This window comes from Panthera pardus, unplaced genomic scaffold (assembly GCF_024362965.1).
Source record: "Panthera pardus isolate Hobbes unplaced genomic scaffold, ASM2436296v1 HiC_scaffold_8, whole genome shotgun sequence".
Lineage (NCBI taxonomy): Eukaryota > Metazoa > Chordata > Mammalia > Carnivora > Felidae > Panthera > Panthera pardus.
The window spans coordinates 61,489,772-61,510,566 of NW_026527013.1; the positions used below are offsets into that span (position 1 = coordinate 61,489,772).

The following is a 20,795-nucleotide window of genomic DNA, read 5'->3' on the forward strand; positions in this document are numbered from 1 at the left end:
GGGACCCTCTCGCACCTCTTCCAGGCTGACCTCTCCTTGTGGAGGTGAGCACAATTTGTCCATTCTCTTATGGGGAAACCGAGGCTGGGGAGAAGCTCGCTCCACACATGTTTGAGAGTACGTTCTGCTGAAGAATCACGTGGGAGGGGGCACAGCGCTGGGCAGGCGTGGGCCCCGGAGGCAGACAGCACGCGGTGTCCCGTGCTGAACTCGTGTGCGGTGCCGGCATGGCTCGTGTCCACTCAGAGTTGTTTTTTTATTTTAAAGAAAGTGGATTATGTGAAATAGTTTCCACGAAGCTCTTGCCCCTTGGCCAGTATTGAGAAGGGGAAATGCTGGCCTAGGGTCTGTACCCTACCGTCTTGTGCCTTCCAGCACCTGAATAAACAGATACCAGTAGCCAGGCTCATACCCGTCCCAGCAGGCTCTGTGGCCAGCAGTGCTCCTGGACAGCCAGGGCTCCAGGGTTATGCCGGATGTGGCGCACACAACACCGCCAGTGTGGCAGGAACGTTGTTGAGGACATGATTATTTTAACTACGATTTTAAATTTACACTAATGTTGGTACAGTTTCTGAATGAGGCCACAGTTGGGTAGGTGATTACTGGGAACGGGGCACCTTTTCCCACCTTTTGCGGGGAGCCAGGTGTCCCAGGTGGGCCCCAGTAACGCATCTTCATCTGTGTCAAGTTGTACCGTCAACCCCACGTCTGTGGAGGAGAGTCCGGAGCGCTGACCTGAGATGCCCCGGCACACGCTCCACCTTGAACCCCAGGGGAGACCGTGGGGGGTGCAGACAGGATTGGGTTTCCTAGTGAGACCTCTTCTGCTTGGTGGGAAAGATGGATCAGGGTGTGACGGATGGAAAGGCCTAGATAGAGAGTCCTGTGGCGTCGGGGCATTGCCATCTTCGCTACGGACTGTGGACGCAGCCACGTTGCCTCGCCTGTGTGCGGTTCTGCCTTGGTGTGAGATTTAAACACAATTAAAGGGGGCCCGAGACAAAATCTGTAAAGAGCAGGGAAGAACCTCATGGCGCTGCTCCTGTTTGCCACCATTGTTCACATTTGAGTTCAGTGCAGGGCTGGGGTGGGGCGGGGGGGACGTGGCTGGAGCCCCCTCGAGCTCAGCTCCAGACCTGCACAGGAAAATTGGTGTGACACTGAAGCCTGCCCTGTGAGCGCTTTGGCTCCCTGCGCGTTTGCACAGAAGCGTTCACACTGTGAGTGTGCAGTGGAGCACTGTGAGTAAAGGCCACGTGCGCACCTTAGTTCGGGATACCTTATGCTGAAAAGTGCCGTCCGGCCTTCCTCACATCCAGACCACAGTCACAGTGGAAAGTTGGAAACGGTGAGAATCACCATGTGACACAGAGACAGGGAGTGCACAAATACGGTTGGACAAACAGGGCCCATAGACTTGCTGGTGCAAGGTTGCCACAAATGTGTCAACTTCTAAAATTTGTTAGACGGATCCTGTCTGTGAAGTCCAACAACGCGAGGTATGTCTGCAGTTACAGAGCCAAGTCAGAAGTGCAAGATCACGGCAGCATTGATGCTTGAGTGCATTAGTGGGGGACAGGACCTCCCTGCCCGTCCTCCTGGTCCTCCCCACCTGCTCCAGCGATGGGGCCTCCCTGCCCGTCCTCCTGGTCCTCCCCACCTGCTCCAGCAATGGGGCCTCTCTGCCCATCCTCCTGGTCCTCCTGGTCCTCCCCACCTGCTCCAGCAATGGGGCCTCTCTGCCCATCCTCCTGGTCCTCTTGGTCCTCCCCACCTGCTCCACCACTCCACATCCCCCAGGGCCAGTTGTGCTCCCTTGATGGCCGGGGAGAATAACTAAAATAGAGTTGATTTTTTAGTCAACTTTCCTAATTTCAGAGCAACAGAGAACAATTCACTTAACGTTTAGGGACTGCCATGTGTGGCGTGCGGAGCCACCAGACACCCGAGTGAAGAGCTGGGAATCAGGCTGGAGTCAAGCCAGGGCCACAGGGGCCGTGCCCTGCAGAGGTGTCCTGCTGGACGCCCCGGGGCACCATGGCTGAATCCCAGCCTCTCTACGTCCAGCGTGGTGTCACGTGTGGATAGCTAGGGCCCCCATGCACTTTCTGTAAATGACAACCAGAATGCCGCTGCCCCTCCACTCACCTTCAGCTGGTGTCTTTGTTCACGTTTTATTTTAAAAAGACAAAGAAGTACAGATGAAACTGAACACGTCCACATAACCAGTACAGAGTGAACAAATGTAAACATTTCAGGACATTTCGTGTGTTGCCTGTAGATTGTTAACAGATGTGGCCCCCTACATTTCCCTGTTGGGTGGGGGTGGCCGCCTGGTGTGGTCCTGTGTCTTAATTCTGAGGATAGAAGGAGAAAAATGAAGATTCTTTATTCTTGCCCAAGCCGAGTATCCGCACTTCTGTGCAGAACTCGACGATCTGTTGTCTTAAGAGCCACCGGCTCTGTGGTCTTTGCTGGGTGCTGCTGTCCCTGTGGGTGGGGAGGGGGGCTTACCACCCAGAGCAGGGGTCCTGCCTGCCCTGCCTCAGAGTTTTCACTCTCAGCCCCCAAGACGGCATCCACTGGCCTTCCTCTGCACTCCCAGGGCAGGGACCAGCTACAGTGACCGTCAGGCCTGGGTGCCCCGCTGCCACGAACCTCCCCAGGCTCATGCCCCCTGCTGGGTGACCAGGGTCAGAAAGGTGCTCTGTGCATCCAGACGAATGTGTGGGTTTTCGCCAGTGGCCTGGAAAGCGCCAGGAACGGTACAAGCACTGAAAAGCTTGCAGCGGGAGCCATGTGTAGGCCCCCTGGGTGGTTCTCTGCAGCTGGGCTCCCCCCCAGCTCTGCCGTCTAGCCAAGTGGGGGGGGACCGAGGACCTGCATGTGTCCTCTAGGACCCATCAGAGTCTGGAGGTGTAGGTCTGGTCTGTTGCCTGGTGTTCCGGATTCTGAGGACGGTATGCTAGACATTAGGCCTTCTCCTTTTCTGTTCCCAAAGCCAGCTGGGTTGGGTGGGTCTGACGTCCCAGGAGAGGCCTGTGTCAGCTGCTTCTTCCAGACAGGACGGGACGGGTCGGGAGAATGTCTTGCCGCTACTGCGGTGGCTGGCCCACATCCCTCCCTCAGGATCCCCTCACTCCTGCTCTTCCTGAGAGGTTTCCACACTTACCCCAGCAGCTCTCAGCCCCCAAGCCCCACCCTGTTCCCTTTTGGTGTCTGTCTGTGTGACGGTGTCTGTGTTCCCCGTGACCATGGTGACGGTGCAGGGTTGGGGTGTCTGGGTCCTCAACTAACTCTTGCTGTCTTTTTCCTCCTGCGCTCACCCACGCCACCTCACTCTGCCTCTCAGACCTTGCAGTTTTCAAGGAACGACTCCGAATGCTAACCGTAGGAGGTAGGAAAACAACGAGCCTCTCCCCTTTCTTGAGCCGAGGACTTCATTTCAGCAGGATGTGCAACTTTTCCCAGCATGCCATTTGGGGAAAGTTGACTGTTGATTGTCCCGTCATTCGGCTGTCACCCAGCAGGGGGAGCCACTTCTGTGTCGTCTCTGTCCCTGTCCATTTTCACCTCCTGGAGTTTGTGGCCGCTGCTTCGCTGGGCTTGTCCGGTGCAGGTGGCCTGTGGCTCCTGCCGGGGCCAGCGGGGCCTGACGCCACACGATGTTGTGCATGTCAGCTCCTCCTCACCACCTTCCGTGCTGTGCCTTCCACGGGGCTCTGGATTCTTTCAGATTCTGCTTCCCGGGCATTTTGGACAAGGTCTCTCTTTGATCTTCCCGTGTGTGAAGGACACCTGAAGTACTGTAAACACGTACTTCATCGAGTAAGGAATCCTCAGTGACCTGTGCTTCTGGGCAAAGCGCCTTTGAGGAATCCAGAGTGAGGTGCTGGGGGCCATCTGCCTGTCGTCATCCCCCCCACCCCCCACCAGTGGCCAGTCTTACCCATGCCAGCTGGCGCTCAGAGGGTCTCTTTTTCCTCCATTGTCCCATAGCTGTGACTCTCATCCTGATTGCACTTGTGAGATCGCTGTAGATTCACAGCAGCTCTAAGAGTTCACAGGGGTCCCCCGTGCCAGTGTGGCCACACGTCACCTCGGGTCCTTCCTGCTGCCCTTCTCAGCCCCAACTGCTTCCCCTCCATCCCACCCCGTGGAACCCCTGGCAGCCACCACCCTGATCTCCATTTCTGTGATTCATCATTTCAGGGTGTTATGCAAATGCAGTCATAATACGTCGCATTTTGGATTTGGCATTTTTCAGTCAACGTGAATTTTCTAGGTTTGATCCAGGCCACTCTGTCACTCCAGCTTGTCCCTCCTTGCTGAGCGGCACCCCTTGCCGTGGGCTCTCACCGTTGTGTCCACTCCTTACTCATTAAGGGACCTTCACGTGGTTCCCATTCTTTGGCTCATAGAGTCTTTTGAGAGGCAAATTTTTAAATTCTGATGAGGTCTGGTCTGTCAGTTTTCCCTTTGATGGATTGTGCTTTCGTTGCCAAGCCTACGAACCTGAAGATTGTCTCCTGTGTATTTTTCTAGTGGTTTTTCTAGGTTTGCATTTTACATTTAAATCTGAAAAAAGGCTTGTCTGCGTTTACAGAGCGACTTGCTGACATTTTGGTAACGATGGTGCTAAACCTACAGCTTGGTTAAAGAGATTTTCTGTCTTTACTCCATTGCCTCCCAGTCCATGAATGTTGTATGCCTCTCCATTTATGTAGATCTTTTTTTATTTCTTTCATCAGCTTTTTGTAGTTTTCAGCTTACCAGTTCTGTATGTGTTGTGTTAGATTTATACCCAAGACTTTTTTTCTTGTTAATGTTAGTGTCTGCGTATCATTACCAATATCTAGAAATAGAATTGATTTTTGCATTTATGTTGTATCCTGTGGCCTTTCTGAGCTCGCTTATTCTAGGACTTTTTTTTTTTTTTTGTAGAGTATTTAGGATTTTCTGTGTAGATAATCATGTCACCTGACAATAGGAACAATTATTTCTTCCTTTCCAATCCGTGTGTCTTTTATTTCCTTTTCGTGCCTAATTGCCCTAGCTAGAACTTAGAGCACTGTGTTGAGTAAGAGTGCTGAGAATGTACATATTTGCCTTGTTTCTGGTCTTAGGGGGAAAGCCTTCAGTCTTTCATCACCAAGTATAATATTAGCCACGGATTTTTTTGTAGATGCTCTTTATCAAGTTGAGGAAGTTCCTTTCTATTCCTATTTTTGCTTATTGTTATTTATGAGGAAGAGTGAAAATTTTCTGTATCTGTTGATACAATCGTATGATTTTTCTTCTTTAACCTGAGAGTATGGTAGATTACATTGATTGATTTTCAAATATTGAACCCAGCATGCATTGCTAGAACAAACTTCTCTTGGTTATAATTTTTTATACATATTCCTGCAACTGTGCATTTCTTGTATTCGTATTAATGAGGGAGATTCGTCTGTAATTTTCTTTTTCAGCTGTCTTTGTCTGCTCTTTGTGTCAGGGTAATTCTAGCCTCATAAAATGAGGTGTTTTGTTTTTTTTTTTTTTCTTTTCTGTTTTCTGTTTTGGAAGAGATTGCATATATTGGCGTTCATTCTTTTTTAAACATTCGGTAGAGGGGCACCTGGGTGGCCCAGTGGGTTAAGCATCTGACTCTTGATTTCAGCTCAGGTCATGATCTCCCAGTTCGTGGAATCGAGCCCCATATCAGGCTCTGCACTGACAGCTCGGAACCTGATTGGGATTCTCTCTCCCCTCTCTCTCAAAAATAAATAAACATTTTTTAAAAGTGCTTAAACATTTTCTAGAATTCTCAAAAAAAACCATCGGGTTTGGAGATTTCTTTTTCAGAAACTTTTTATTTATGAATTCAATATCCTTAATAGTGGTAGAGATATTGCAAATTATCTGTTTCATATCAGGTGAGTAATGCAGTTTGTATTGTTCTAGAACTGGTTCATTTCATATGAGTTGTCAAGTATACATTGTACATGTATAGAGTTGTTCGTAGTATTCCCTAAGTATCTTTTTTATTTCTGCAGGGTCTGTATTGATAGCCGCTTTTATTCCTGATATTGGTAATTTCTGTCTTTTTCTTTGTTAGTCTTATTAAAGGTTTGTCAGTGCTATTGATCTTTTCAAAGAACCAGCTTCTTGTTGCACTGATTCTTCTCTGTTGTTTGCTATTTTCAATTTCAGTTGATTTCAATTGATTTCTACTTTTATCTTTATTTCCTTCTGCTTTCTGTGTGGGGTTTCCCCCCTCCTTTTCTAGGTTCTTGTGGTTGGAGCTTATATTACTGACTTAAGACTTTTTCTCTCTTTAATGTGTGTGTTTACTACTATAAATTTAGCTGTCCCACAATATGTTGTATTTCTTTTTCATTCAGGTCATTGTATTGATACCCTTTAATACTTCTTCTGTGCTCTGTGGATTATTTAGGGTCATGTTGTTTCATTTCCAATAATTTGGAGACATTCCTTTTGTCTTTTTGTTACTGATTTCTAATTTGACTCATTTGTGGTTAGAGGGTGCACTCTGTTCAATTCCGCTAAACTTGTTGAGGATTTTTTATGGCCCAGGGTGTTGTCTGTCTTGAGTTCCATGGGCACTTAGAAAGAACGTGTGTCCTGCTACTGATAGGTGAAATGTCCTGTCAGTGCCCATTAGATCCTGTTGGTCGATAGTTCTTGAGTCCTTCTACATCCTTGTCTATTTACTTTTTCAATGAATTACTGAGAGAGAAGAGTTGAAGTCTCCAACTATAGTTGTGAGTTTCTGTTTCTCCTTTTGGTCCTCAGTTTTTGGTGCATATATTTTGTAGCTCCACTGTTGAGTGCATGTGCAATTAGGATTGCTGTATCTTCTAGGTGGATTGACCTATCGTTATGTCATGCTCCCTCTGTGTCTATTAACTTTCTTTGTTGTGATGTCTAATTTAGCTGGTAATAATAGAGCCACTTCTGCTGTTGCTTGGGTTTATATGATATATCTTTTTTCATCCTTTTACTTTTAATCTGCCCGTAAGATTATAGTCGAAGTGGATTTCTTAGACAAGCATATAGTTGGGTCCTGTTTTTTTGTTTGTTTGATTTTTAATCCACTCTGCCAATCTCTGTCTTCTAATTGGTGTATTTAGGTCATTTATATTTAATGTAATTATTGTTATGCTAGAGCTTAAGTCTAACTTCCTATTCTTTCTTTTCTGTTTGTCTTCTTTTTCATTTCTTGGCTCTTTTTCCTGACTTCATATGGATTTTTAAGCCTATATTTTATTTATTTATTTATTAACGTTTACTTACGTTTTTTAGTAATCTCTACACCCAATATAGAGCTCGAACTCACAACTCCGAGATCAAGAGTCACATGTTCTTCTAACTGAGCCAGCCAGGTACCCCAAGCCTACATTTTAAAATTTCACTTTTATTGGGGCGCCTGGGTGGCTCAATCAGTTAAGCGGCCGTCTTCGGCTCAGGTCATGATCTCGCGGCCGTGAGTTCAAGCCCCGCGTCGGGCTCTGTGCTGACAGCTCAGAGCCTGGAGTCTGTTTCAGATTCTGTGTCTCCCTCTCTCTCTGACCCTCCCCCGTTCATGCTCTGTCTCTCTCTGTCTCAAAAATAAATAAATGTTAAAAAAAAAAAAAAATTTTTTCACTTTTATTTATATATAGTATTTTTGGTCATATTTTCATGTTTTTAGTAGTTTTTTTCTGCTTTTCTGTGGTTGTCTAGGTATGATATTATGTATATAGAACTTACCATAACCTACTGGTGTCGCCATGTTACAAGTTCAAGTGAAGTGTAGAAAGTGCACCTCCCTGTACGTCCCTTTAGCTTCCCCATTTAAAGTAAAATTGTCTTGAATACTTACTCTGCCTACATTTAGAACCACATCAGGCAGGTCAGAGGTTTGGCATCACATCAAACCAAACTTAGAAGACCCAGGAGGAGAAGGAAATCTGGTTTGTTTGCCTGTGTTTTGCCTTCCGTGTCCTAGCTTCCTCCTAGTGTTTAAGAGCCCTTTTGACATCACCTCCTTTCTTTGTAGAGCACCTCCAATAGCTATTCCTTAGGTAATAGACTCTCTTCATTCCCTGTAACTGAGGATATCTCCATTTCCCCTTCGTTCCTAAAGCGTGTTAAACCCGGCACATGGGGTTCTAGGGAGACAGCTCTTTCCTCATGCTCTGGAAAAGTGTGCGGACCCCACTCTTCCCCCTTGTTCCTGATGCAAAACCCTCAGTCATGCAAGTGGTTTTTCCCTCCAGGTGAGGTGTCCTGGACTCCTGCTACTTTTGAGACTCTTTCTTCATCTTTAATTTTGAGAAGTTTATGCCGTGTTTTGGCGTGGTCGTACTTGGGTTTCTTGTGTGAGTTCGTACTACGTCTTGAATCTTTGGGTTGAAGTCTGTGGCCATGTTTAGGGCATTTCAGCCATTATTTTCCAAGTCCCTTTTTTCAGCTTCCCTCTCCCTCCTCCCCTTCTGGGATTCGTGGGCACAACACAGTCTCTTGTTTTATGTCACGTGTCTCCGGGGCTTTCTTCGTTCATTCCCCAGTCTGCTTTCTCTCTCTCTTTCACATTACTTCATTTCTACTGTTCTGTTTTCAGGGTCCCCAATCCTGTGACCCTAATTCTGCCCCTGAGCCTATCTGCCAGCTTTAACTCAGGGCTATTGCATTTTGCAGTTTCAGAATTTCCCATCTGGTCCTTCTTGGCGTCCCCAGTCTTTGCAGAGACTTGGTTCCCCACTGTCTCTGTCACATTCTCATTGCTAACCAAAGTCGTCTGAGGACGGCTCCTGGGGAGCATCCGCCAGGTAATCCCCAGCGTCCATGCCACCGGCTCTTGGTGTCTGTTGCTTGTCTTTCTTCATTCAGTCTGCAGTGTTCTTGTTGTGACGGATTCTTTTATTGAGACCAGGATGTGCGGGTGTTACCAGACTTGGAGTCTCACTCGGAGCTCTGTGACAGCAGGGCCCGTCTGCACACTGCTGCGGCAGGGAGGGGCTGCCTCCTCACTGCCAGCTTGGGGTGCGCATCCCGGTCCCCACAGACCCTGCTGACACTAAGATGGGGAAGTGGGCTTGTGCACAACCTCCTGGAGGGAGTGAAGCCTGAGCTCCATCCTGGGCCTGAAGCCTTGGGACGGGGCCAGAGATTGGCATGCATGGCAGCCTGGCAAGGGTGTGGTCTGTGTGCTTGGGTAGAATAGAGCCGTCATTGTCAAAGCTCTCTGTCCTGCTCGGCTGCCCCTCTCCTGACCCTTTAGAGTGTCTCTGATTGGGGCTTTTTTTTGTCTGCATTTGCAGGAGTTCACAGATCTCTGGTTCTTTGCCCCACGTCTGGGGTATGGGAGCCCAGAAGCAAATCCGGGGACCTCACTGGCTGGTCAGCCTTCTTCTCCACCCTTTGACATTGTCTTACATTTTATGTAGGATGTCTGGGTTTCTAGTTGAGGTTAGTGGGAAAGAGATACGAAGATGTCTGCTCCACCTTCCTGGAAATAGGTGTCTGAGGTTCCGTTTCTCACGTGAAACAGGGCTGGCCGTGCAGAGGCTCACTGGGACAGCCCCAGAGTGTTCAGATTAGGTGATGGAGGCAAAGAGCCGTGCTGAGGCCAGGGGCACCTTGTGCTAAAAGGTCATGGCAGGCTGAGGGTCTCCGGGTCAGAATGTTCCCGAGAGTAGCCACGCCTGGTGTTTTCATCAGCTAGGGAGAATGCCCCTCTCCCCGCGCCCAAATGACTTTGGCTGCCCCCCGTGACTGCCGCGCGCTGGGCTGTGAATGCCCAGAGCCTCCCTGGACCTATACGATGACCTGTCCTCATTGTTGGTAGAATAGCGGCAGGACACGGACTCATGGGGTCACCCACACCACTGCTGCCATTGCCACCCCCACGTGAAAAAGCCAGCAAAAAAGCAAAAAGTGTTTGAAAAACAGAATTTGCTTTGAAGTCTTACAAAACGTGTACAGAATTGTTAAAGACATAAAGGCTGTGGTTCCCATGGCAGCTTGAATGGGAACACCGGGGGACTCCTGGCCCATGTGCCGCCAGTGAGTCAGCTCTGGGGATGGGGCCTGGAAATATACAATTTTACAAACCTCCCAGCAGTTCAGACACACAACCGTATTTGCCGGCAACTGCCTGAGTCCTACACTGGGCTGTCGCGTCTTGTTGCCACTTGGGTAGGCAGAAACCAGGACACAGTCTGACCTTGCACAGCCAGGTGACAGAGACCGCGGCGCGCTGGCGTAGAGCTTCCCTGTCCGTCCTGGCATCTGGGATGCTGGTGTGAAGTGACCCTGCCTGCTGTGTTACCCGACAGTCTGCCAGGTCTCCTCCCCGTGACACTTACCTTGACACGAAACAAGCCTGTCATGCCTGAGAAAGAGCCCTCCCTTCACGTTTTTGTCAGTTTGAAATACACTTTCAGGTACAGAGGCGCCTTGTGTGGTTGGCAACGTAGAAAATACTAGCGGTTAGTCAGCAGGTCCTTGCTGGTGTGGTACTGGGGTACCTGTGCACTTCCACTTGCAGGATGGGTGCAGATGTGCGGTTCCTAGAAGGGAGGGACACCTTCGTCCAGGGTGGCCGCGGCCTGTGCCCTCATGCCCCAGTCCCCCGGTCCCCCAGCCCCCCCAGCCCCGCCCGCCACCTCTGCACAAAAGGTCCTGGCCCTATTCTACACCAGTTCTTCAGTGTCTACCTGAATTCCTCCCTTAACTGCTTCTCTTTTGCTTTCTGATTAACTTACCCAGTGCCTTTCTAAGTCAAAATTTGTGTCTTTGGGACCTTGAAGTACAGTGCTTCCTAAATTATGAGAAACTGGTTCACTGGACTAGCACACACATAATATGGACGTTTTTCCTGTTTAACTACCACCCCAGTAATGTTTACAGCTGTTTGTTGCTAAAGTTTGTGTTCCTAGCTATAAGACATTACTTATTTTCATATATATCAGAGGTTTTTATGCCTTTGCTCTTCTCTTTTCTCTCCCCTGGGGAGTCCCTTCCCCTTTCCATAAACTATGGCCCCCGTGTGGCTGTGCCCCTCTCTCCTCACCATGCAGGATTCTACGGGCTGGATGAGTCTGACTTGGACAAGGTCTTCCACCTGCCCACGACCACGTTCATCGGGGGACAGGAGTCAGCGCTTCCTCTGCGGGAGATCATCCGGCGGCTGGAGGTGAGGGGGCACAGGGTGCGTGCACAGAAACCCAGTGCACCTGCTGCAAACCTGAACATACAGGGGCTTCCAGATGGGGTGGGGGCAGGCAGGGGGTGGGGGAGGGCCTCCAGATGAGGCAGTTGTTTGTCTTGTTTTCTGTTTGTTTTTTTTTTAATGTAAGGTAACGGGGAGCATTTTTGCTATTTTGTAGATAAAGATTCATGCTTTTTATTTTTACAATCAACCATAGAAGAGAAAAAGCATTTCTGTGCGTCCCAAGCTCAGTGGCTTGCTTCAGGAGTGTGAGGTCCCCCAGAGCACAAGTTCCACCTTCTGGGCCCCGTTGGGAACGAGCCCCAGGCCACCCGGCAGGTCCACACCCCAGACAGGGTCCTTCTCTGGTTTTCTTCTTTTCCTTCTCCTTTCTGGGGCTGGGCCTCACAGCCTGCTGGGCACTGCGTGCGCACACACACACACACACACACACACACACACACTGGGACTACACAGGGCTCTGCTGTTGGCTGCTGGTGTCCAGCCCCGCGGTCTACACAGGGTGGGGGGAGGCTCCATATGCAGACACTGCCCATTCAGACAGACTGAGAAAAATACTACTCCGCAGTGGGCTCCCCGCGGGTTTGTGCAGCCTTCTGGGGTGCTGCCTGGCACGCACGCTCTGAATCACGGGTGGCACCTGGCGTTCCTGGAATCCCCAGCTGAAGGACACCGGGCAGCGGGTCTGCAGGCTGGGCCCTAGAACCACCATTGACACCTGCATCCACTGAGCCAGAGCCCCAGCCCTGTGACTCAGGTGTGACAATGGGGACCCAACTCCAGCCGGTGGGGTCTGATCAAAATGCTCCTTTCAGTGGTACCACATGTGGCTACGGTGGCTTAGAAAGGTCTGAGTGTCTATTGGTGACATTGTCTAACTTGTGACAAGTGGCCTATGGCATCAGCACCTCAGTTTGGTCTTCGTCACTTCTAGGCTGTGGGGTAAAATGTAGAAACTTGGTGACCTGGTGCCAGCATGAGGGTGTGGACATGGGGAGGGGTGGGCATCAGGGAGGGGTGGGCATGGGGGACAGGTGAGCACAGGGAAGGGAAGGGAGGGGAGGGGGGGAAAGGTAGACCTCAGGGAGGGTGGGCATGGGGGAGGGATGGGCATGGCAGGGAGGGGTGGACATTGGGGCGGGGTGGGCATCAGGGAGGGGTGGGCATGGGGGACAGGTGAGCACAGGGAAGGGTGGGGAGGGGGGAAGGGTAGACCTCAGGGAGGGTGGGCATGGGGGAGGGGTGAGCATGGCAGGGAGGGGTGGACATTGGGGCAAGACAGGCACCAGGGAGGGGTGGGCATGGGGGACAGGTGAGCACGGGGAAGCGTGAGGGAAGGTGGACATCAGGGAGGGGTGGGCAGGATTGGCCAAGGCAATGGACTTTTGGTCCCTCCTCTTCCTCCATGTGCACCTTGACTGCAGTGTATAGACCCGCTCTGTGCACACGCGGCCAGCAGCCACCTGTGGTGGTTGAGCACTGGAAGTGTACAGAGGATCTGAGTAACCTTTTAGTATTAAAGACCTGACGTGTTGATACTTCACTACATGGTCTGAGGACTCATTCAGCACTATTAGAAAAATTTTAATTCCATGTGTGCTCATGTTGTGTTTCTCTGGGACATTCCTGACCAGGCACTCTCCTGGTCTAGACCCCAGAAACAGCACCCCTTGTAGACCTGTCCTCATCCAGATGAGCCTGTGCACGCTGCACCCCTGCCCGCAGGCACCTCAGCCATCTCAGAGTTGACGGTTTCTCCGGAAGGCGGGGACTGAACCAGTCGGCACAGGAGCTCATGCTGTGCATCTGCCCCTCCTTCCCTTCACAGAGATGGTCTCCAGTGGGGAGCTCAGCCCTCCTCCCCTGCCAGAGCACAGTGGAGATGTTCAGAGCCCTGTGCTTGACCTCCTCAGGCTGGAGTCCCCGGTGGCCCTGACCCCGGCGTTGGGAGGGAGCAGAGCCCCACGGCTCTCTTTCAGCCCAGGAGCCCACTCTTAAGGTGTGGGACCTTGACCATAGCGTGTCCCAACCCCAGGGTGCCCACATCCCCACCCCAGTGCTGTGCTCATGGTGGCCAGGCATTTGGGCAGACCTGCCTGCCTGCCGGTGGTGCGGACGTTCACGCACGCCTGTCCACACTAGGTTGCTGGCGCACGTGCGCTGCCAGAACCACAGGCCAGGCCCGGGGCCCCAGGGCTATACGATCTGCTTGCAGCCAGGGCCACTCGGCACCTGTTTCTAGGGAGAGAGGCTGAGAACCACCCCTCAAACTCGCTGCTGTTTCTCCTGGGGATGGAGCCAGGAATGGGAAAAACAAAACTGCGTCCAGGTCCCAGTAACCACATGTCCCAGTTAGTAGCTCAACCCACACTGACCTCACTCGTTTCTAGTTTCTGCCTGATCTTTCCTTTGATCTTCTAAGTGTTCCCTCAGGGAAATTATGCCCCACAGGTGTGAGCAGGTGTCAGGGGCACCTGTCATTGCCCTCTTCCCACCTGTGCCCAGAGCTCCCCTGCCTCCTCCTTCCCCCTCCCCTCCCCTGCCCCCTTCTTCCTTCTCCATCCCTTCTCCTCTCTCCCTGCCCCCTTCCTCCCCCTCGTCCTTCTCTCCCCTGCCCTTACCCTCTGTCCCCCTTCCTCTTTTCTCTTTGTCCCCCTCCTGTTCCCTCTAGCCCCTTCTTCCTTCCTCTCCCTCCCTCTTCCTCTCCCTGCCCCTCCCCTTCTCCCTTCCCCTTCCCTCCTCTGCTTTCCCCTCCATCTCTCCCTCTTCCCCCTCCCTCCCCCTCCTTTCCCCTTCTCCCTGCCTCTCCTTCCTCTCCCTCTTCCCCTCCCTCTTCCCTCTCCCCTTCCCCCCCTTCTTCTGTTTTCCCCTCCATCTTTCCCCCTTCCCCCTCCTCTCCCCCCTCTCTCCCTCCCCTCCTCCTTCCCCTCCCTCTTCCCTCTCCCTGTCCCCTTTCCCCCCTTCTTCTGCTTTCCTCTCCATCTCTCCCTCTTCCCCTTTCCCTCCTTCCTTCCCCTTTTCCTTCCTGTTCTCCCCTCCCCCCCTTCTTAACTCCTACCCTCCCCTCCATCTCACTCCCCCTCTCTCTGGGCCTTGAAGATCGTATTGAGACCCCAGGAAGACCTTTTTGAAGCTGAGAGAGGAGGGTTCATGTTCAGAGGCACTCTGTTTGGGCTGTGTTACATGTTCTGTGGGTCAGCCTGGCACCGTGAAGCTAGTGCTAACCGTGCAGTCAGGGAGAGCGGCCCAGCAGCCCCAGCCCCGGACTTCTTGCACCCTCTGTTATCACTGAGACACCCTCATTGACCTGGCTGATGAACTGATCCGAAGCACCAAGGCCCTCCCCAGCTCGCTTCCTCTTCATCCCCAGACAAGGTCGTCCTCCTCCTGGCTAGCATGATGGCGTGTGTAGTGCTTGGCTGTTAAATTTTGAGTTCAGGGCAAACCTTCCTTTGTTTCACAATCATGGAGCAGTGTGCAGAGATGCGCACTCTTCCAGATGACAGGATCAAAGGGCCTGGGGCATGTCCCTGCCCTGCCCTGTGCCAGTAGGCTCCGTATCTGTTGTAAAAACCGATGGGGCACAGACAGAACCTGGTACTGAGTGCTTGGACGGTGTGGCTGTTGGAGACGTTTTGGGGTTCATAAAATAGCCCTATTGCCACACCAGGTGCTTTCTTCTTTAGCTCATATGTTGATTTGGGGTTTACTCTCACCCTGAACTGGTGGAGGATACAGACGGGCCTGGGCCCAGGCCCCCCACCCTGAGGCTGGGCCCTCCTGGCCTTCCTGTGTCCCCCCCCACCATTTCCTGTCCAGGGAGCCCATGCTTCCCACAGGACACACGGCCTCCCTCCCAGTGGCAACGTCTGCACCGTGGATGGGATGCGTTCACTCTGTTCAGGGCCCTTTGCTTTGCAATGTGTGCAAGCACGCTGCTGTAGGACCCGGCCTTCCCAAGAGGAGGCAGTCATTAAAAGTTGAATTTAAAACCTAAGCACCTGCAAATCTTAGGTGGCCATTGAGCTCCATCACCTACCAACAGTGTGGTCCCTTCTTTCTTTTGGCACCAGGCACAGTCTGACCTTGGGCTCAGGGAGGCTATCTTCCCAGAGTCGTCCGGTCCCCTGGCAGGTGCCTCCGTCCTCCTGCCACAAAGGGAAGCACTGTGGCCCCATGGTTATCGCTGCCCCTCCCTGCTTAGTGGGCACAGCGTGACCCCAAGGAAGCACCTTGCGGCCACACTGGCAGCGAGAGGGGGCCGTGGACCCAGGCCTGGCGCCACCCTGGTCTCTGCCCTGGGTCACAGCCGGCTCTGCTGCATCTGTTCTGGCCTCATAGCTGGGTGGGCGGCCAGCGGCCCTGGGCAAGCAGCCTTGATGGGGTCTGTGTGTGTGAAGCAGATGGCGTACTGTCAGCACATCGGGGTGGAGTTCATGTTCATCAATGACCTGGAGCAGTGCCAGTGGATCCGGCAGAAGTTTGAGACACCGGGGATCATGCAGTTCACCAACGAGGAGAAGCGGACCTTGCTGGCCAGGCTCGTGCGGTCTACCAGGTGGGGGCTGCGCTCAGGGCAGGGGGTCGCTGCAGGAGGCGGGGCTGCAGGCCCTGCGAGCCGCACTGGCCCAGGTGACCTGGCTCTTCGGGATGACTCGGTCCCTGTCCAGGTTTGAGGATTTCCTGCAGCGAAAGTGGTCATCCGAGAAGCGCTTTGGTCTGGAGGGGTGTGAGGTGCTGATTCCTGCGCTCAAGACCATCATCGACAAGTCCAGTGAGAATGGAGTGGACTACGTGATCATGGGGATGCCCCACAGGTGCCCGCCCCGGTGACCATCCCCATGAGCCTCCCCCATCCCCGACCATGTGGGGCCGCAGCCGAAGGGGCTAGTGGAGTGTTCCCCATGGGCAGCGGCCTGTTTTCCGCCTTCCTGCCTCCTGCCACACCGTGGCCTGAGGTGCCCAGAGCAGCTGATCCCCGCTCACCGGTCTCTGTGTCCCAGGGGGCGGCTGAACGTGCTTGCCAATGTCATCAGGAAGGAGCTGGAGCAGATCTTCTGCCAGTTCGATTCAAAGCTGGAGGCTGCCGATGAGGTGAGGCCCCCACTTTCTCCCAGAAACGTCTGGCGCAGCTCAGCCCACATGGGATCCCCTCTCCGTGTGTTTCTCAGGACGGCCTCCAGGGGTGGGGGCTCCACCCCACTCCACCCCACTCATAGAGGACGTGCCCGGAGCCGTCCTCTCTGAGAAAAGAGGGACGGCCACAGGTCAGAGGCCCAGCAACAACCCCCAGGCCTCCTGCTGGGGGTCCAGGATGTGCTCCTTGGCAGAGGACCTCCTCCCGGTGCCATGGGCGGGAGCCGTCCTGGGAAGAACCTTTGCAGGTTGGGAGTCCTAGGACTGGATGTAGCACAGCAGCCTGAACCCCTCCCTCCAAGAGCCAAGACTGCTGTTTGTGTGTCAGGGTTCCGGGGACGTGAAGTACCATCTGGGCATGTACCACCGGCGCATCAACCGCGTGACCGACAGGAACATCACCCTGTCACTGGTGGCCAACCCCTCCCACCTCGAGGCTGCAGACCCCGTGGTGATGGGCAAGACCAAGGCCGAGCAGTTTTACTGCGGGGACACAGAGGGCAAGAAGGTAAGGCCGTGGGGGGCCGGCCAGGATGGGCTCACAGGCCCAGTCGTATCTCAGACCTCGAGTTTCTGGCATTTAACAAAGTATTCTGAGTGGACCTCAAGGGACCTGTATATGGTGACCCAGGCCTGCCTTCAGAGTGCTCCCTCCCAGGTGGTGAGCACAGGGCTGGGCTGGAGGGGCCGCTGCCACCATCACGTCTGTGGTGAAGCTGGTCTTCCAAAAAAGGACCTTCTCTGGAGATGAAGACGGGCTAGGGTAGAGGCCTGTCGAGGGCACTGAGGGCAGAGGGGGCCGCTGGCCCAGGGCAACCTTTACACGAGTTAAGCTCATTACAGGTGGAGCCGAGCATTCGTTTACCAGGTTCTGTGATTCAAAATCCCATAGGTTCACTAGTACCACACGCAGAGGGTGACAAGGGACATTGTTAGCGGCGATGGGTCTGGGCCAGGCATTGGCAACAGGAAGTGGTTCCTGCGCTGACGGATGCCCTGCAGACAAGGGGCAGGATGTGAAGGCCACACCCAGGGGCTTAGGGGCCTGGGCGGTGCCGTACACACTCCAGGTGGAAAGGGACCCCATGCAGCCCCTGGGACCGGCAAGGATAGGGTGGCCGGGGAGGGATGGGGAGGAGGCCAGCATGACCATTGCCTCCAGCATTTCCGTTGTCCTGGGCTAGGACACTCGCTGGGGCGTTGGGAGCCGAGCAGGGAGTGAGATGGCAGGAAGCTCCGTGTGGTGTCCTCGTTTGTCCCCAAAGCAGCACTCAGTGGGAGTGCTGGGAGCATCCTAGAGAGGGAGGAAACAGGCAAAAGCTGTCAGGCACAGGTAACGTGCTCCAGGCGACGGCACTGATAGGTCCTGCCGTGCAATGTGCGGCCAGGAGAGGCTCCGGTCTTGGGGAGCGCTGCTGCCCAGGCGTGAGCCCGCACCCGCCTCGGCCATGAACCTAGACCCCACCGTCTGCAGTTTCTGTTCCGCTGAGGATGCCGGGCTGGGGTCTGTTACACCATGTCACTCGGCATTTAAGAACAGTCATGTAACCTCTGTAGGCGTGACCAAGGCAGAGTCTGGCCCTATTGGCCCTTTGGGTGTTTGTGGGAAAGCGGCCCCTGGTGTAGAGGGGTGGCTGCCCTGAGACCCGCTCCTGCCAGGGTCCGTGTGGGACACCGGGGGCTGTCAGACACCAGGAACGCTGGGCACCTGTGGCGTCAGCAAGCAGCACCACGCCGAAGGAGCCTCTGGGACAGCCGTGTGGCTTTACCAGTTCAGGAGAGACAGCACGACGGGAGGAGGGCTCCCGTGACCTTCCCCCCAGCTGCACCAAGCAGGCCCCTGCACAAACCTAGCACCATGTCCGCCATCCCCATGTCCTCGTGAGCATCTGGAGGCAGGACACGCAGGGTTCTGTTTAATAGATCTAGATTTTGTCCCCAAGAAGGACGTCACAGACCTTCCCTTCCTGGCACTGAGGACAGACACACGGGAGGCTGTCAGGAGCAGGGGCGCTGGGGATATGTCGAGGCGGCAGGAACAGTGTCTCATGGTGCAAGAGGTGCTCACAGACATGCAGGGAGGAGGGCGTGGGGCAGTGTTGCCATCCTGCCAGAGACACGGACACCAGGAGACACCCTTGTGTGCAAATACTAATCTTGGATCCCGTGCTCTGCTCAAGGACGCAGGCTCCCAGAGAAATGTGGTTCCAGGCTGTGCGGGGGCCACGCAGCGTGAGGCTGAACCTCGCCTGGCCAGAGAGCAGGAGGCGCGGGAGCCACGGAGCCCATCCATATGGCACGGGGCTCCCATGCCAAATCTGGGATGGTGGGCGCCACGGAGTCACTATCACACTAATCGTTTATAGTCTCCTGGACAGACTAGGGCTCTGTGAGCCCGTGGTGCCTCCCAGACGGACTAGGGCTTCCTGAACCTGCAGTAGCACACGTAAAGGGTGAGAAGGGAAGGCTCTTCTGGAACCCCAGCAAACACACGCTGGAGCGACCACAGCCAGGCAGAGTTTGATGAGGAGCGGGGTACTGAGGTCCTCACAGAGACCTTTCTCATGACACAGGGGAAATGCTGAGTGAATGGGGGACACAGTTGGGTGAACGGGGGACACGGCTGGGTGAATGGGGGACACAGCTGAGGTGTCCTGGCACAGAGGGTGCCATTCCTGAGCCTGTTCATGAAGCACCCCAGAACCCCGGGCCTGTCTGGGCTGTGGACACAGGAGGGGCAATGGGCTGCTCCCGGTCAAGGCCCGGCCTGCATTGCTGCCCTGGTGGAGGGTCCCACCTGCTGTGCTCAGCATGGGGTCCGTGGGCTCTGTGACAGGTATGCAGATCCAGGACAGACACACTGGAAGAAGTCTAGGGGGTCTTGTGTTCTGCCACTTCTTCTAAGTCTGAAATGGTCTCAAAACACGTTATTTTGGGGAGTGCCTGGGTGGCTCAGTCATTTGAGCCACTGACTGGCTACAGTCATGATCTCACGGTTCGGTTCATGAGTTCCAGCCCCACATCGGGCTCTGTGCTGACAGCTCAGAGCCTGGTGCCTCCTTTGGATTCTGTGTCTCCTTCTCTCTTTCTGCCCCTCCCCTGCTCACGCTCTGTCTGTCTCTCGAAAATAAATAAACGTTTAAGAAAAAATTTTTTTTAAAACGTTATTTTTGGGAAAGCAGACAAGTGACTGTCTCTGGGGTGCCTTGTGGATGTGGTGGTCGGGGCTCTGTCAGATTTGGGGTGTTCTCTGCACGTGTATAGGTCATGTCCATCCTTCTGCATGGAGATGCTGCCTTCGCCGGCCAGGGCATCGTGTACGAGACCTTCCATCTGAGCGACCTGCCGTCCTACACAACTCACGGCACCGTCCACGTGGTCGTCAACAACCAGGTAACCCGGGCTCCAGGCAGCCTCTGCATCTTGGTGGCAGAGACCACTGAGGCCACAGCATCGGGTTTGTGGTCAGACCCTCCCAAGGGCCCTTGTGCTCATATTAGTCTTACCTAGGGTGGCGTGTGTCAGTTTTTTAGCATAGTTGCTCTTTTCTGATTATAAAGATACATGTCTTTTTATAAGAATGTGGACAATGCATTGTCTTTTTTCTTTTTTTTTTTTTTTTTTTAATGTTTGTTTATTTTTGAGAGAGAGGGCACAAGCAGGGGAAGGGGAGGGGGGACCAAGGACCCTGCAAAAGCACAGAGCCTGACACTGGGCTCAAATCCATGAACTGTGAAAGCATGACCTGAGCCAAAGTCAGACGCTCAACCGACTGAGCCACCCAGGCACCCCTGGATCATGTTTTTGATGTCAGATCTAAAGAAACTTTGCCTTGCCGAGGTCACGAAGATTTTCCCCCATCTGGAAGTTTTACAGTTTCATCTTTTCTATAGGGTGTAGTCTGTGATGTATTTGGAGTTTCGAGGTGGGTGTAGATATCCACTTGTTCCGGTACAGTCTGTGGAAAGGACTGTCAAATGAATTGACCACGTGACTGCAGGTCTGTTCTGCCTCTGTTCTTTTCTACTGATGTGCGTGTGTCCCTTCTGCTGACACCACGTTGATGACGTAGCTCTGCTGTGTGTCTGGAGGCCGCCGTGGGAGTCCTCCGGCTTCCTTCCTTCTTCACATTGTTCTGGCTTTTCTAAGTTGGTAGCCTTTTCATCCAAACTGTAGAAGCAGCTTGTCAGTTTCCACAAAGCTCTGGTATTGTGATTAGAAGTGCGCTGGCAGGTATGTCCGCTAGGGAGGGGCCACAGCTGCAACAACACTGAGCCTTCTGATCTGAGAATATGTAAATCTCTCCATTATTTTGATTCTTTTTAATTTCTGTCTAGGTATTTTGTAATCCTCCAAGTGTAGATCCTGCACGTGTTTTGTGAGACACCTAAATATTTCACTGTTTGGGGGCTATCATAAAGGGTACTTTTTAAAC

The 20,795-nt window shown here is 53.1% G+C and overlaps 1 protein-coding gene across 5 annotated transcripts in view; it reads left to right on the forward strand.

The window, feature by feature from the left end:
• OGDH (oxoglutarate dehydrogenase) overlaps positions 1-20,795 on the forward strand; it is a 65,827-nt gene that overhangs the window by 30,262 nt on the left and 14,770 nt on the right. For 3 of the 5 annotated variants that reach the window (XM_019450918.2, XM_053898361.1, XM_053898362.1), the window contains exons 5-11: positions 3,356-3,400; positions 11,073-11,188; positions 15,628-15,782; positions 15,895-16,041; positions 16,228-16,318; positions 16,689-16,868; positions 19,625-19,753. In XM_019450918.2, coding sequence (XP_019306463.1) covers positions 3,356-3,400; positions 11,073-11,188; positions 15,628-15,782; positions 15,895-16,041; positions 16,228-16,318; positions 16,689-16,868; positions 19,625-19,753 — 863 coding nt within the window. The remainder of the gene's footprint in view (positions 1-3,355; positions 3,401-11,072; positions 11,189-15,627; positions 15,783-15,894; positions 16,042-16,227; positions 16,319-16,688; positions 16,869-19,624; positions 19,754-20,795) is intronic. The other 2 variants (XM_019450921.2, XM_019450920.2) reach the window with 1 other exon arrangement.